This window comes from Orbicella franksi, chromosome 11 (genome assembly GCF_964199315.1).
Source record: "Orbicella franksi chromosome 11, jaOrbFran1.1, whole genome shotgun sequence".
NCBI classification, from domain to species: domain Eukaryota; kingdom Metazoa; phylum Cnidaria; class Anthozoa; order Scleractinia; family Merulinidae; genus Orbicella; species Orbicella franksi.
Window position 1 is genome coordinate 25,916,146 of NC_138155.1, and position 16,754 is coordinate 25,932,899.

The following is a 16,754-nucleotide window of genomic DNA, read 5'->3' on the forward strand; positions in this document are numbered from 1 at the left end:
CGATCGAACAAATTTCTTGACGTGCTTAATATCTATCATGATAAAACCGTCATTACGTTACACGTGAAAACTACATCAAGTTGCAAGATTAAACTTATTTACATGTAGAGCTTTAAAAAGAAATATAGCACAGTATGAAAAATGTTGAAAATTTGCCAGAAACAACATTAATCCTAATATTATGTACTCTCATTACTATACGAACACCATGTAAATTTCGCTTCTCAGTGGGTGTCTATGCACATGATTTTGTTAATGGCTTCTTCTTTCGCCCGTCATGATTGATTCTTTTGGCCAGATTAAGGAAAAATTTCAAGCATTGTCAATGCAACAGGCTAGTTAGGAAAACGCTTGTCGCAATTAAATCTCTCACATTTAAAAGCCGAAGGGAGAAGTAGAGAATTCAAAGAGAAAAACAACTAAATAGATGCTAGTGAATCTCGGAATCAACTCTCCTAAGGTTAGAAAAAGATCTTAGAAACATCGGTCTTGGACAAGATTATAATCACTTTTTTCCCTTTTCCAGAGTTTTTTCATTAGTCATTTTTCCTGAAGATCAGACACAGTGCCTCGTCTATAATAGCTTTGAAACACACCTGAAAAAAGCTGGTTGCACTGTATGAAAAATTACATTGTAACCCTACATAGCTTTCAGAAGCTAACTAAAAAATTTTGAGGTTTCTTTAGCCTCAAGGCTCCAATTAAAGGTTACTTTGCCCACCGTTTTGTTTAATCGACCTCTAATGTTTATCATACTTCTCGTCTAATTGATGTCAGTGTGAGTCAATAGAGATTATTGTATTATTGTATTAAAATTAACTCTAAATAGCTTTTAGGGGCTAACTCGAAATCCTTGGGGTTCAAATAGCCTCTATGCTCCAATTAACATTTACCTTCCTTATTATTTTGTTAAATCAACCTGCAATGGGTATAATACTTTTCATGTAATTAGTGTAAGTATGGGTCAATTGAGGTTATTGTTTTATTGTATTCTTTTGTGTTGACGCCTAATTTAAATCTACAGTCAAATAGATTGTACACGAAATTAAGTTCCTACAGTCATCCAGTCAGTCAGGGCAGTCACCAAGTTGGATTCAAGGAATTCAGTGAGGCATTTTAAAGCGGTATTGATTCACGGTTTAAGAATTACAGTAGCTAGTTTAGTGCTGTGTTAATACTCCTTGTTCACCATCTCCAGCTGAGCACAGGATGAAGGTTTTAGGCCTGAATTCTTTTGGGATCTGCTTGTCGCTTGCCAGGTGAGTCATTGTTTGGTAATAGGTGCATATGCCAGTTTACATGAACTAGAGTTCGTTGTTTTTATTTCGGAGTTACGTTTCGTTTCGCTCATTTGCTTTTGTTGTCGCTACATGGGGTTGTTTTCAACTGAGTGTCCAGGGTGAGCTGGAGTGGCCTTGGTTTTGCTTTCATTTTCTGCTATCAGTAATCTTTTTTTTTTTCTTTTTTTTTTTTTTAAATAATAACCGCACTACACTTTCAACCAGATGATTGAATGCAAACCAAAACCGATTAATGATTTCATCATGTGAGTTTTCCTGAACCTGTTAGCTCAAGTTTTCTTTCTTCAGTTGTGTGTTTGTTTGTTTGTTTTGTTTTTGACCTTTTTCGTGGTTTTCGGGTTTTAAGGCAGTCAATTAAAAACTCCTCGATATATAAATGTTACAGCTGCTTTTTTTTTAATACAAAAAAACGGAAGGTAAAGTGGATTAAGTCGTTCAAGGTCAGCGACGCGGGATGCCAAGTTACACTGCTGCTGACTGTTTCACTGGCAACGTCTAAACGGCACCTTTTTGTTCCGCCTGCTCTTAAATTGTTGCGTACAGCACTGCACGCAGCATCGTGCGCGATGCTTCATTCTAGGAATCACTTTTCTTACTTAAGCAGATTACACCACAAACGTCAAATAGGCCTCACCATCGACAACATCGCGCATAAAATACGGCACAACGATCACCCATTTCCCACTCTCTGTATTCATTGTCCAACACAAACACGAAATCCTGATGCATGTGTTACTTTTAAGATTTCTTCATCGAGAGTAAACGTGCCTAATAACATTTTTATTGTTATTTATATTTCTCTTGACTACCTTAAGGCATAACTGACATCATAACTTGCTTTATGCACCACAAATAACGATATAATCCCTCTCGCCTCTCACCGAGCAGAAAGAAGATAATCTCCGTCTAGCTCGTTGGTATAGTCTTAACAACTATGCGTGAGAATCTGCCTGAAGGTGTCTCTTTATACACAAAATTTACGAATAAGTCATTTGTTGAGGTTGCAAAGAAATGACAGCTAACACTTCCTAACAAGTTTTTGTTTTTCTTTCATATCCCCAGCTTTGTTACAGCAATAGGCTCCAGCTCATTAAAGAACACGCTAGTTGCTGATTATGATGAAACGTTAAGCCCTGGATTCTATGGAGGTAATGTAACTCTAACGTCAATGCGGACTGACAGACATCGCGGTTAAGGACGTTCGCGCTAATTGTCTCTGCGCATCCTTACTGCGCACGCAAATTCACATGCCGCGCGTCGTGCATCGAGCGCACGCTATAGGGTAGATGGCCATTGCTATAGCTTTGCCTGGATATAACGATCTTGGAAGTTCGGTGACCCTTATTTTTCTTTCGATGGATCATTTTCTCTACCGATTTTCTACGTTTAGCGAAAAAATGAAGAAAATCTATCATTAGAAGTCGGAATTTTTTGCAAAATGCACCATCGAATTCCGTTCTTTTTAGCTCTTCGTTTATCTGTGCGGTGGTTTCAAATGCCTCTTGAAGGGTTAGGTTTTCTGAAAACGTTGGCAACATTTGGAATCATTTACGCAACAGACCCACTTCTGCAGAATATGACTAAGATCGCTTACCTTCGTTTTACTTCTGTAGACCATGCTGAATTACGTGCGCTAATTTTTCAAAATTAGGGTAGTTTCCACACACTCTATCTCTGAAACGAAGTCGGTGCCCCTCAATTTGTTTTGCATGTATGACACAAGTAACACACTATCTGACTGCAGTAAAAATCTAAAAAAATCTATTGCATGTCACTGCAAAATTTTCGCGCGAACGTCCTTAATTGACCTTACAGAAACACATTTCGATTTGAACTAAACATGAATTTTGTTATGATATGGGCATAAAATTGGCCAAAAAAAACAAGTGGTTAATGGAGACTTGTTCGCCACATCTTTTTTCAGACTCACCTGTGGAAGTGTTGGTTCAGCTCCTTGTGGAATCATTTGGAAATATTCACGAGGCCGACATGGTAAGAGCGCCACAACTGTTATTAATTTAATTTTAATGTATGCAATATCAAAACAGGAACACCCCCTGCCCTGTCATGTATGCAAATACAGCAAAACGTCCCTGACCTGAATTCTAAAGCTAAGCGCATTTTTAAGGGTATTATGATTTTTTTCAAACGTGGTCAATGCTTGCTCATTGCAAAACATGTCGACGTCAATAAAATTAGCAGAAAATCCTCGTTCACATGAACTGAACTAGTGAAACTAAATCAAGTTTTTGATTTTGCTAATTTGTCGCTTACGCTTTGCAGTCATATTGAGAAGACAAAATTCCAGCCACCTTGCTACCTTATTTAATCAAACAGGTTTTTACCTGGGGTGTGCACGGTATGAGCAACTAATTTTTAACCTTGTTTAGTTAAACCACATTAAAATATGTTTAATTTATCGGTGTGAACGGGGTTTAAGGTTAAGTAATGCCATAATTTACTTCATGCAATGCTGAGATAGAGGCCTTCTTAAACTTTCGTGAAACACCGATGTCTTTACATTCAACGTTGCAATGCCACAATTGGACTGTTTCAGCAACATTTGGTTCAACCAATTCTAAAACAAGGTGCTAAATACTTTCTAGATCCAGCTACACTATTCTAATCGAATTAAGCTTTCTTGACAATAAAAATCATACTATTCTTAGGAATTCCAGGTCTTCTCGTACTTTATCCAAAGCTGGACGGATAATAGACTGGCAGGGAAATTAAATCGAAGCATTACCCTTAAAGGGGGTGATATCGACCTCGTATGGACCCCTGACGCATACTGTTACAACGCTCGTGCGACAAATTTAATGTTACCGAACTTGGAAACGCATAGCAAAGTGTCTATCAGTCCTGAAGGTGATCTTGTCTACAGCAGGGGGTAAGCATCAGTTTTCTTAAACATAGTTAATAGCGGGAGTGGTTAAGAAGTCCGGTAAGCATCAAAGAAACAAACAAACAGGCTGATATTTATGTTGGAAGGTCCTGGACCCTGCACATCTTTTGTTTTATGCTCATAGGCCATGCATGAATTACATAATCGCATTGCTTCTATACATATATTGGTGGGTTGTATAAGCACACATAACCACCTTTTGTATTATGCCAGGTTTTGTGCAGGGTCAACCCCCAAAATAGCCAACAAACACCTACAATAAGACCAAAGTCAAGTTTCAACATCCCTCTATTAACTATCCCTCTATTAACTATGCTTTAAAAAATACGAAAAAAAGTTTAAAACTACAACTGACTTTCAATGTGAAGCAACGACCTTTTGCACGCGTAACAAGTGAAATCGGAATGTTTCTATGGTTACTGCCATATCGTTCCTCAAAAATATGTTTCCAGACCTAACGAGCGACTGTCGAGAGTTCCGTTGCATGATCGATTTTGATTGGTTTTAAAAACAATGAAAATGAGCGGAAGTGAGACCACCCCCGATTCGATTGAGCGACGTGTTTTACCGCTAGCCATGTGCAATTCAACCGCATGTCCAATGTTTTCGGACTTCCAATGTGAACTTTACAGGATCGCCATTTTTCCGACCGCTGGTCACGAGAAACGAAGACTTTGGGTACGAGGTTAGGTTTATGGGCACACCCATTTTGACGTGCAAGTCCTTCCAACTCGCGCTGTCGGTCTAGTAGTTATACTCATAATCGTGGAAAAATATCCTTGGGACACTTATGTAATGTAACAAATTATCTGTGTTTTACAACTGAAGTTTGAAAAAGCGCTGCTATCCTTTTAAAAACGTGTTGCTGTTCCCCTCCCCGCCCAATACAACGTTGAAAATCAGGTGAAATTGCAGGTACTAGTTTTCAACATTGTATGGGGGGTGGGGGGTGGGGGATGAGGTTAGACAGGTGAAGTTGTATTCGTGTCTGGCGTGTGCGCAAAAGCGCCAAAAGTGCAAATTTGTCCCAAGACATTTGTTCATGATTGCAGTTTTCTCTATGCAACATGCATGCATACGTAAAGATTCTGTTCGTATGAATAAGTACAGAATTATTTCATATTATGTATTATGATTATGTATATAGTTGTGCTTTCTTAAACTTTAAGCCAGATACACGATTTCACAAGCAAACCTGTTGCTTAAAAAAAATCGTGTTTAAATAAAGGATTGTTGCTGCTGTTGTTGTTGTGGTTACGACCTTCAGTGTGTTATCTTTCAGAGTGTCATTCACTGCATCTTGTGTGATGGATCTGCGCAGTTTTCCCCACGACAGTCAAACGTGTCATTTAAAGTTTGGAAGCTGTAAGTATCGAACGATAACATCGATTATTCTGTTCATTACGCTGGGGGAGGGGTATTCTACTAAGTTTTATAAGGGGAGCTCACCACATTTTCATGTGCTGCCTGATAAGTGAAATGATACAGTCATTAGGTGCGTCTGTTGGAAATGTTTTAAAAAGACCCTTTAAAATGACTAAATGACAGATTTCCCTACACTTTAATATACCACAACTTGAGAAATCCCTCGCCTTTTGTATTTCTGAATCTTGAAAAAAATACCCCTTTCGGGCGAAGCCTCCCCGCGTAGGTCATTATAGGGAGTGCCCCTTCCCCCAAGGTTTATTACCACGATTCAACCACACATACATAACCCCATATCATTCTACTCTCTTTCTTTCAATTCCAGATGCCTATGATGATAGTGACGTCATCTTTAAGTGGAAAAATGCCGACGTGCATGTCATTCGTGATAACATGGCGCAGTTTCAATTCATGGGCGCAAGCTTTACTTCCAACCAAGACAGTTACCTGAATGGTAAGAATAAGCACTTATTCAAATTACCAACGTTCGAATCCATCTCTTGCGTTTAAGCTGTTATTAAAGACTGCGTACTTGGCACAACATGTTATATAAATCAGTTTCAGTTTGATTATGCGTGCACTATAATTTGCTAATTTAAAAAGGCATTTTGTTCTGTGTTAACATTACAAAGCAAATAAAATTAAACCATCTACATTACAGTGGTTTTCATTTGAGTGTCGAAAAGTAATTGGTTTTTTATCACTATGCTACACGATTGGCTTAAAAACTTCGCGCCACTTTTTCATCCAATCAGAGGTAAGACTCAAAACTAATCGTAACTCGTTCGCCTCATTTTCCCGCGCTTTGCTTCAGCGACATGTATTTTCTTCGAATGTTGATTGGTTCACTGGATTGTCTGTATATTTTTGCGATTGGCTAGGGTGATTACTTTGGTTTTAGTCTTACGACACTCAGTTGAAAGCTGCCCTCTTTCTCGTGCGCACTAAAACATATAGCAAGCGCGATTTAACTTTCCATATGTGAGAACATCAAGCAACAAAAGGACTTCTCAAGCCATGGAATCAATTCAAGTGCAATGCCCATTTATAGCTATCCGAACAAGAAGATTTTTCCTTCCGTTGGTAGAGCGCCAATCTGCTGTGCGGGAGGTCGAGGGTTCGGACCCCAGACTGGACCAACACTCAGGGTCTTAAAATAACTGAAGAGAATATGCTGCTTTTGTAATTACATCTGCAAATAATTAGACGTTAAAGTCTTCTCGAATAAGGACTATAAACCGTAGGCCCCGTCTCCTGCATTTTCAGTGTTACATGGTTAGCAGGGGACGTTAAAGAACCCACACACTTATCGGAAAGAGTTGACACGTAGTTCCCGCTGTTGTGGTCTGGTCTTGTCTCGCGGGTTGGTACTTTACATGGGGTAAACCTCATTGCACCTTTCCCCCTTCGACAGAATTCTCCAAGAAAATTACTATGACTGTCATCTTCATTTTGTTCTCTTCTTAGTAAACTTTACCACCATAACAGTCTCCTATACCTTCAAACGTCGCCTGGGCTACTACCTATTACAGGTTTTCGTTCCTGACATCCTGATTGTCCTGATTAGCTGGATTGTGTTCTGGATGAGCCCAGATAGCGCCGGTGACCGGTTAACGATAGGAATCACCACCATTCTCACCATTATGTTCCTGTCTGGAGCCATTAACGCCTCCATGCCGCCGGTCAGCTATGCTAAGGCTTTAGACTGGTACCTGTTGGTCTCGTTTGGATTCATATTCTTCTCTGTCATTGAGAGTCTAGTAGTGTTTTTGCTGTCTTCACGGCCACTTGGAAAAGATTGCAATTACAACAAAGATGAAATGGTGAGTAAATTGCTCTAGTGTTGTTAGTAACCAGTGCCCCGTCCTTGTAAGAGTATCAATGCATGATGCCGAAAGAGAAGGCATCGCAATGGCCACGAATTGGTCCAAATAATTTGTGTCCAGTTAGATCTGTGTTGAGGGTACATTCGTGCCATCGAAGAACTTTACAAAGTTTACAAACTACATTTTATTACTTGATACGTTTCTTTCATTTAGCATTATAGCCAGCTTGTAGCCTAGAAAACATAATCGTAGCCTGGATGACGGGGTCTCTGTTGTTATTATTTGTCAGCGTCCCAGGAGCTCAGTCACAGCATTTTGGGTAAATTTTATCCACGTAAAAAACTACCTTTCAGTGGAAGGGAAACTGAAAATAGTAGCACTAAGATAGAAAAACACCAAAGAGCTAATATTAAACAATAAAGGAACAAGGATAGTTAAGAATGGTGACGATTAACACGGATTACAAACGCAAACTTGAAACATTTAGGCTAAACCTTTCAAGATGTGCATACTGTGACGTCGCTCCTTTAACTTCTACTTGCTGGTGGTTTGTTTCGCTTGGTAAAAACACGTTTCTCCCGCAAGTTAATCCGGTTATTATTTTACGATACCGATGGCTGACAACCACACTCTGACTATGGGTACTCTTGTTTCCTGCAGATTCGCCACTCGATTAAATCCAAACTGCTTCCATGTGTTAAGTATCGAAAACGAAAGGCTAGAATAGCAAAACATAAAGTCCCGGATGAAGACCAGGTTACTGAGATGAACATCATGGTAAAAGACAAGTCATTACCCATGTCATTAGAAGACATAGTCACCATGGAGGATAAAGTACGCATTGAAGAAGGCATGCGCAGAAGCAAGATAACTGCTGTACGAATTGACCAGATATCTCGAGTTTTGTTTCCGTTATCTTTTGCGAGTTATACTTTCGGTTATTGGCTCACGTATTCGTAAAGCAGAATGTAAGTGCTTTCCCGGCATCAGGCAAGAATACAGCCATAGTTAGAGCAAGAGGTTTCTAAATGCGCGAAAGTGAGGTGCGTTTCAGTAGAAAAATAAGTATCAACCGACAGCGAAATATCGTTTGCGTGATGGTATTGAGTTCACCGTTTTATCGTTGCTGTTGCTAGGCAACATAAGACTTATCACGCTATTGCACCGTGACGCGTGATAATGTTCGTTGTATAGGTAGTACATATCCAATATATAGGTAAATGACGGCTACGAACCGGTAAAATTGTAATTAAAGTGTTGCTTTAGGGTACATCATGTCGACCTTTGGTCGACTCATGCAATGCACACAAGATGTGTCAGGTTGATTATTGGGCCATTTTATTGGGTTTCATTTTAAAACTTGGCCATTTGTCACTTTGTCAGGTTAAGTTTCAGTCTTCTGACAATTGTCAGTCAGTATTTTAAGGTTTGCGAAACTTAAACTTTCAGGTTTGTTAGTTCTTGTTTGCCCGGATGAGGCGGTATACTTTTTCTTATCCCATGTATAACCCTCGTAAATATTTGTTACTCGGCCTTGTTTATCATTTCAGGCTGATTTCATTTATGTAGGAGTTTTTCTGTGACAAACAAATACATTGGAATCCCTTTCACCTGACAACCAATTGGACCACCAACCGGTGATATTAAAGGAACCGTACGTGACCGAGAATAGTTTTTGTTCGGTCAATATCCATTTCCTTTAAGATATTAAATCAATATTTAGTACTCGTTTACGTGTAACAGCCAGTATCCATCAAACCACTACCACTCCTGTCACAGTTTTTCGGTTGTCAGTGACCAATCCAGTTGAACTAGCTAATAAACTAGACCAGACGTCGCAGAAGCAACGGCCTAACTAAACATATGGGGAGCGCAAACTGCAGGATTATCTCGAAGGAATCAAAATACAAAATATAAAGTATTAAATACATGAAAACGCGAGCACTGAATGTTGGATCCATGGGAGCAAAGTTATCTGATTTGAAACCTTACAATGTCCCCTCTGCCCAAAAAAGATCTCGAAGGGCCTCCAGAGACTAGACACTTAGTCGTCATTAATATAACTAATTGTTATCGGCCACAAATTGTGTCCGATCAGAGCATCCCACACATTGGAGGGTTCCTTGTCGATGTTTAAGTCGGGTCAGCGAGGCCATGGGAACTAACTACCGCTACGCATGCTCAAATCACTTTCCACTGACTATGCAGTTTCGATAGTTGTCGACAACTAAACCAATGATTCCCCCAAAATTTAAAAAACAGTTTTTCCTTTCGAAAAGGGATACTGCTTAGTTGTCGATAACTGAAGAAATAGTGTTTAGCTGCTGACAACTCATCCCGCACACATTATCGTGAACATTTAATTGTCGAGATTAACAAGTAGTTGTCGACAACTAAATTTTTACGGCCGTGGAGGCCCTAAAGTGCATTACAAAAGCCGAAGTGTTTCCCCTTTTAATTTTGTCAAGAAAATTGCAAAATGAAAAGCCATAAATCTATTTTCTGTCTACCTCATATTTTTATTTATTTATTTATTTTTTTTTTTTAGCGAAACGGAGTAGTTTCCTGAATGTATAATATTTTCAACAAATATTCTTTGACAGAATTCCTTTATGAATCTGTCAGCATTTTTCCGATTTTATTAATTAATTGACAGTGACAGAGAGAGCTTGTATTAATGGACTAACAAATCATGGAAGATCACAATTTAATGGCAAACTTTGAGAGCTATTTATTATGACAACACAAAAATACCTTGAATAAGGTGACATATCATATTACAGTTTCGTCTTTAAGTGTTTCAAGATTTTTTTCATCTCGCTCTCCGTCATGTCCATTTGGTCTGTCTTCTAGAACGTTTGTGTGCTTTTCATAAAATATGACCAATTCAAAACAATGAGATGACGTCATTAAAAAGTTGGCTTTTCCGGCTTTAATACTTTTGTGCAGAATGTCTGACGTGAAATGCCATGCGAACCCCAAGTTGTCAATCAAAGTCCGGTTAGCTAAACAGCCAATCTTGAGTTGATCTAAACGGAAAAATTGGCTGGATTCCCTTCAACACTGGCTTAATATAGTTTGTCAAGTCCTCTCTTTTAGCAGATATTGGGAGCTAAACAACCCACATACTTCTATGCAAATCTATATTTTCAATAAGCATGTGGCATAATTTTAGTCTGAGAGGTTTATAAATTTTGGAAAATAAAATTCTCAATTCCTTAAAAATTTCCTAAATCTTCATAATGGAGAATGGAATACCACCAGGTGAAATAGTTCCACCCATTGTCACGCAAATGTTGACGTTTTATTACTTTCTTTTTCGTGAACCTAACTTGATTCCAAGACTTGGACAAAAGTGAGAAAAAAGAACTTATCTAAAAACTCGCGTGCATCTACTGTACAAATACCCATGCAGATACTGTACTCATATTCAGTTTAAAAAATCCTGCAATAATATAATAACTGATTTTCCATCAGGTTGGTGTTGAAGGGAATCCAGCCAATCTGTATGCTTGGTGAAATTATCGTGTGAAGAGACTTATTACAGTTTGCGTCACCACGTTATTACAAATTGCGTAGACTGACGTTTTTTACAAAATGCTGCAACTCTTATTACAAAATGCGTCGTTTGCATTTAATACAAAATACTGCAGGTAATTACAAAATGCTGCAACTTTAATTACAAAATGCGTAAGGTATTACAAAATGCGTAGTTATTACAAAATGCCGCAGAACAGAGCCACTAAAATGCAGCACATGGCAGTCTTAGCCTCTTTTATTTGCCTCTTTCTATCGCGCGTCGACGAGATCAGTGCAAGTTGCCCCAGTGGATGGTCTCTAAATACCAATCGAACAATGGACAGGAGGATGTGGCGTCATGCCTTCAAGGTTATTCAGGGTGTTCTCTCGCCTTATCAGTGTGCAGATGCCTGTTTGAGGGATGCGAGGTGCAAGTCGTTCAATTATAAACGAAAACAAGACAAAAACGATGTTAACGAATGCGAGCTGAACGATGTCAAGTGGGAAGATACCAAGCCCGGGGAGGTGGGTAGAGAACAAGGGTCGGACCTATACGATGTTGACTTTGAACGCCTTCACGAGGTGAGCTTGTTGTACAAGGAGGTTCTAGCTTTTGAGTCTTTGGATATATCCCTAAATTGTGGCCATTCAAATGAAAGCTATTGAGCAATACTTTAACGTGACACTGTTAATCAGATGTTGTCTAAGCTAAGGTGTCTGGTAGTAACTTTTTAGTCTTTGGATAAATCCCCGGACAATTTGAATGAAAGCTATTGAGCAGTACTTTCATGTGGTATTCTTTATTATCCTGTACAAGGTGGTTCCATCTTTAAGTCTTAGGATGAAGCCCTAGTACGAGATCGTAAAACGAAAGCCGGTTCAGTGAACAGTAGTACGTACGTAATTTCATGTGGTACTGTTTATTATGCCGTACAAGGCGAATTTAACTTTTAAGTCTGAGGATGGACTCCTTGCATTGTGTGCGACCATTCAAATGTCGCCGTTACCTAGTCGACCTACTTAACTATAGATTACTAGACTGGCATCGTGCAGCAATTTACTGCTAATTTATAAACAGCAGAGCTAGGCAAGTCAATATTATAGCCTGGTTGTCTGGGTTTCAAGGCTTTTTGCTTCTGATTAAGACAATAATTCGTCTTACCAACTTCAACTTGATGGTGAGTGCAAACTGAGGACCTCTTACGCACTGCAAAAATGTCTTCTAGAGACTAATCTCCGTGATATTAGTTTATAGACTGTTTATTTTCCGATCTTTGAGACAGTGTTTTCGAAATTCGAAGTCTACAGAAAAAGAGTCGAGTGCGCGTGCGCCCCAAGTGAAGATGACACTGTACGGCTGCTAAGAGACCTGACGCATGCCGAGAGCAGCAAACTATACGGGCAAGATAGCCTTCGCGGTGTAGGTGTTGTGTTTTCTTTTTGGGTTGGTACGTTGTCACGACAGCTTAGTTGGAACTTTTTTCTAACTGCCACACTTCCGCGGTAGCCTTAATTTAAGATAATTCAAAAATATTTCTTGAATTCTTTGTCATGTTTACCAGCCGTTTTTTTCAGAATATTACCTGGCATGGATTGCCAGTATCTGCCCAAAATACATGAAAAGAAGAACACCAGTTTTATTAACCCAGAAATATCGCAGATACGCCGTTCAATGCAGTGGGATAACGTTCAGAATTGCAGATTTTTCACGATATTTCGCGAAATCAAAACCGACTAAATTGACGTCGATTTAGGTTGATCTACGGTCGATTTACAGTTGATTTACGGTTGATTCACTGACGGTTGATTTACGGTTGATTTACGGTTGATTTACGGTTGGTTTACGGTTGATTTACGGTTGATTTACGGTTGATTTTCGGTCGATTTAATTGATTTTCAGTCGTAATAAAATTATATCAGTGAGGTTTTATGAGTGTAATGTCGAAGGCCTTCACGGATCCTGTTTAATTCCCGGTACGGTTTCAAATTAATGAAAACAAATAATAAGTTAATTCTTACCTGGGCATTACATAGCTCATAATCCGGCACAGGTTAAACACGTTTAATTTAAGACTTTCTGTTCAATTTTTGTATTACTATTGCAATTGTGTTCATTATTGCCATTGATATTGTTATTTTTCCCTATTTATATTCTGCTGCACGCTATGTTCACTTCAAACTGAAGATGACAGAAATATCTGCCGAAACATGTTTGTTAAACTTAATAATGTCTTGTTTTTCTTTAAATTTAAATCCGGGAAACGCAGTCTCGACTATATGAGCCTATCATAGCAAGCGTTATACCTTGGTAGGCTCTGATGATTGATTTTTGATATGCTTATTTTGCAGATTCTTTTGTACTCAGGTGATTCATGTGACCATCAGGATTTAAGTTAGTTGCGTTTGTCCGGAATGAAGTTTTAATATACATTTTGTGGCCTAAATAAACGTCTCCGCTTGACTTCAATGGTAACAGACCAGATATCACGGACTCTCTTATGCACGAACCATGAGCAATAATGTACGATGGAATCCCGATTTTTCGAACCTCTGAGGGAAACGAAAATTGGCTCGAAAAATCAGATATTTCGAGAAATCGGAGGCAAAATTACAGTGTTCGACTGAAGAGAGGTAAACGACTTTATTTTTTGGTTCGATCGAGTTATCGGAAGGTTCGTACAAATGAGGGTTCGAGAAATCGGGATTCCACTGTATGTTAGAAATCCCATGACAAAATGCAACGTTACTGACTATTAACAAGAATACACCAGTCGTCGCGTGTGTTGTCTTTCGTAAGTAGTATTGATGTAAGTAGCTTATATTATTATTTTCTTGTATATTTCCAGTGAAATATAACTTTTTTCTTTGTATTGTGTTAAATGAACTGTAACTTTGTTGTGTTGTTTCTGAATAAAAAGTGTAAAAAGCTTTACTCGGGCTCCATAACGCAATATTAAGTCGTACTTGACAAGAACGCTTATTGAACACGACAAAAACAAATAAAATAAATCAGGATGTTTTATTACAAGAGTTACGCTTGAATATTTACTATTCAAGTTGGTTCGCCGAGTATCCTCTTTATCCAATTGCTTGTTGTTTGCCTCATCCTCAAAGTTCTGTTTGCGACGATTCTTGATTTTTTCAACATCTGAGGCTTGTCAGTAGTCAGTAGCCTGTTTTGGCCAGTATTTTCGTAGTTTGAACTCGTGCATGGCTCATTTGTTATCGCGTGAGAACGAGCATGAACTTGGCTTATTTGGCAGGCTTTCGTGGACCGTCCCGTTCCGAAAACGATCGACATCTTTGTATGTGAGATAAACGTATAAGGCGTGATTCTTTCCAAAGCTGTCTTCCGACAAAACACCGCATTTTGTATTTTACATTGCTCCAGGAGCCATAATTTCGGACGCCATTTCCCCCGCGCGACATCCGCAAAAATCCTCGCAGCATGTACGCGCGTGTGCCGCAGGCGATGGCGCAATTTGTTCTAAAAATAGAATTATTGTCCCATATCATGGGGACAACCCCAAAACTAGAAATGGCGCGCGCTTACGGTCTCCGTCCCCGATTATGGCTCCTGATTGCTCGCGATGTGTGAGCACACAGTAAAGAATTAAAGCAATCGTATTCTCAGTTTCCACGCTCTACGCTAGGAACGCCTGGGACCATGACCCTCCCCCCCTCCCTCCCCCTTATTTTGGGTAAAAAGAAGAAGAAATCACAGAAGGAAGAAAAGCCGACAGGGTAAGCAAAACAACCCCCCCCCCCCCCCCTCCCTTAGCTTAAGGTCTGGATCCGCCACTGAAAACCTGTCTTCTTGTTTTAATACTTTCCGAACTTTGCTCAAGTATCAGATCCTCTGAGCTTTTAACAGTCTATTTGATGTAGAAGGGTTCCCATTCCCGCCCCCATTGGCTGTTTATCTCACATGCTTATCTTGCGCGCGAACAACAGTCAGTTACTGTAGTACTACTTAGTCAATTTTAGCAAGGATCTCAGACACATCTCCATCGGGGAATGAAAAAAAGGCACACATCGGGCACAATAACAAATTTCATCCCTTACTTATGTACTCTTAGGTAGCAGAATCGATTGGATTGTAACATTTGCAAGACAGTTCCTCCTAGGTGCATCCCGTCAAAGGCAAGTGTCACGGACTATGTAACACTTCCCTCACGCTCTCTGGGACGGGAAATATGAAATCGGGTAGATGATTGCGTGACGTTACCAGAGACACGCACTACGACGACTGTCTTGCGGGGAATCGAATTACAACACAAACCGAGCCCGCGGCTATTTTCGCTGTAATTATTACTAAAGCAGTGGTTTTACTTACCTTGATGCGAACCAGAGGAGTAATTTTAAAACCACAAATTGCTTGCTGTTCTGATCATGACAGTTGTATACAAAGGCAAACGATTTAGAGATCAATCCATCCTGGATATAAAAACACACTTTAAGCCAACTGAAACCTTTCAATACACTCATTTCTCCTCTAGCCACCCACCGGGTGTCAAAAAGGGATTCGTAAAGGGCGAAGCTCTAAGACTCTTACGAACTAACTCTTCAAGAGCAACATTTGAAGAGAACATTTACAAATTCAAATCACGTCTCCTTGCTAGCGGTTATCCAAAAAATCTGATCGAAACACTCCTTTCAGATATTAAATTCACAGAAAGGGAATCGGCGCTAAGACAAAAACATGAAAGCCGGAAAGAACTCTTGCCTTTTGTAACACAATATCAACCATCAGTGCCCAACCTCAAAAATGTTTTAATGGAAAAATGGCACTTGATACACAATCAGCCTTCTCTACGGCAAATTTTCAAAGAGCCACCACTAATATCGTATAAAAGAGGTAAATCCCTAAAAGACATACTCGTAAGAGCAAAACTATAAAGGGGTCATATATTACATGGTACAAAAGTTTCCATTGTTAGAAGTTGTGCAGGCCTGTCACTCCTTGCTAATTCCTACTAGGCTTCGAACCGGGCTTCAATTACAATATTTTTTGACAAACGTCTCGCCTAGCGCTATCATTACCTGATAATAAGTCACTGAAATCATGGAAAGGGCCCAATTTTTTTTTTTTTTGTTTATGTTGCAGTCGCGCTAATTATCCATTTTTATAAGCTGTGGGCAAATGTTTCGCAGTCGAGTTAAATTTCACAAGGGATGTTAAACGTTGACTGTAGAGGAAAATTGTCGAAGAAGAGAATCAGTAACAACGCTTCAACGCAAACTAGAAAAAAGAGTAGTTTTATCACGGATCATGTTAGACAGGGCAACAACAGATAATTCCTGGCGAAATTTGCACAAATTTCGCAGGCCTGCACAACTTCTAACAATGGAAACTTTTGTACCATGTAATATATGACCCCTTTATAGTTTTGCTCTTACAAAAATCGAACAAATTTCTTGACGTGCTTAATATCTATCATGATAAAACCGTCATTACGTTACACGTGAAAACTACATCAAGTTGCAAGATTAAACTTATTGACATGTAGAGCTTTAAAAAGAAATATAGCACAGTATGAAAAATGCTGAAAATTTGCCAGAAACAACATTAATCCTAATATTACGTACTCTCATTACTAGACGAACACCATGTAAATTTCGCTTCTCAGTGGGTGTCTATGCACATGATTTTGTTAATGGCTTCTTTTGAACCTTCTTCTTTCGCCCGTCATGATTGATTCTTTTGGCCAGATTAAGGAAAAATTTCAAGCATTGTCAATGCAACAGGCTAGTTAGGAAAACGCTTGTCGCAATTAA

General features: G+C 39.2%; 1 protein-coding gene across 1 annotated transcript; it reads left to right on the plus strand.

Annotated features, from left to right (window-relative positions):
* The first annotated feature begins 1,209 nt into the window (after window positions 1-1,209).
* LOC145502231 (gamma-aminobutyric acid receptor subunit alpha-6-like) lies at window positions 1,210-9,872 on the plus strand. Its single transcript, XM_081481486.1, has 8 exons — window positions 1,210-1,259; window positions 2,364-2,449; window positions 3,226-3,293; window positions 3,971-4,191; window positions 5,489-5,571; window positions 5,957-6,085; window positions 7,099-7,454; window positions 8,118-9,872. Exons 1-8 carry the CDS (start codon window positions 1,210-1,212, stop codon window positions 8,415-8,417), a joined length of 1,293 nt encoding a protein of 430 aa, XP_081337612.1. The 3' UTR covers window positions 8,418-9,872.
* The last annotated feature ends 6,882 nt before the right edge of the window (window positions 9,873-16,754 follow it).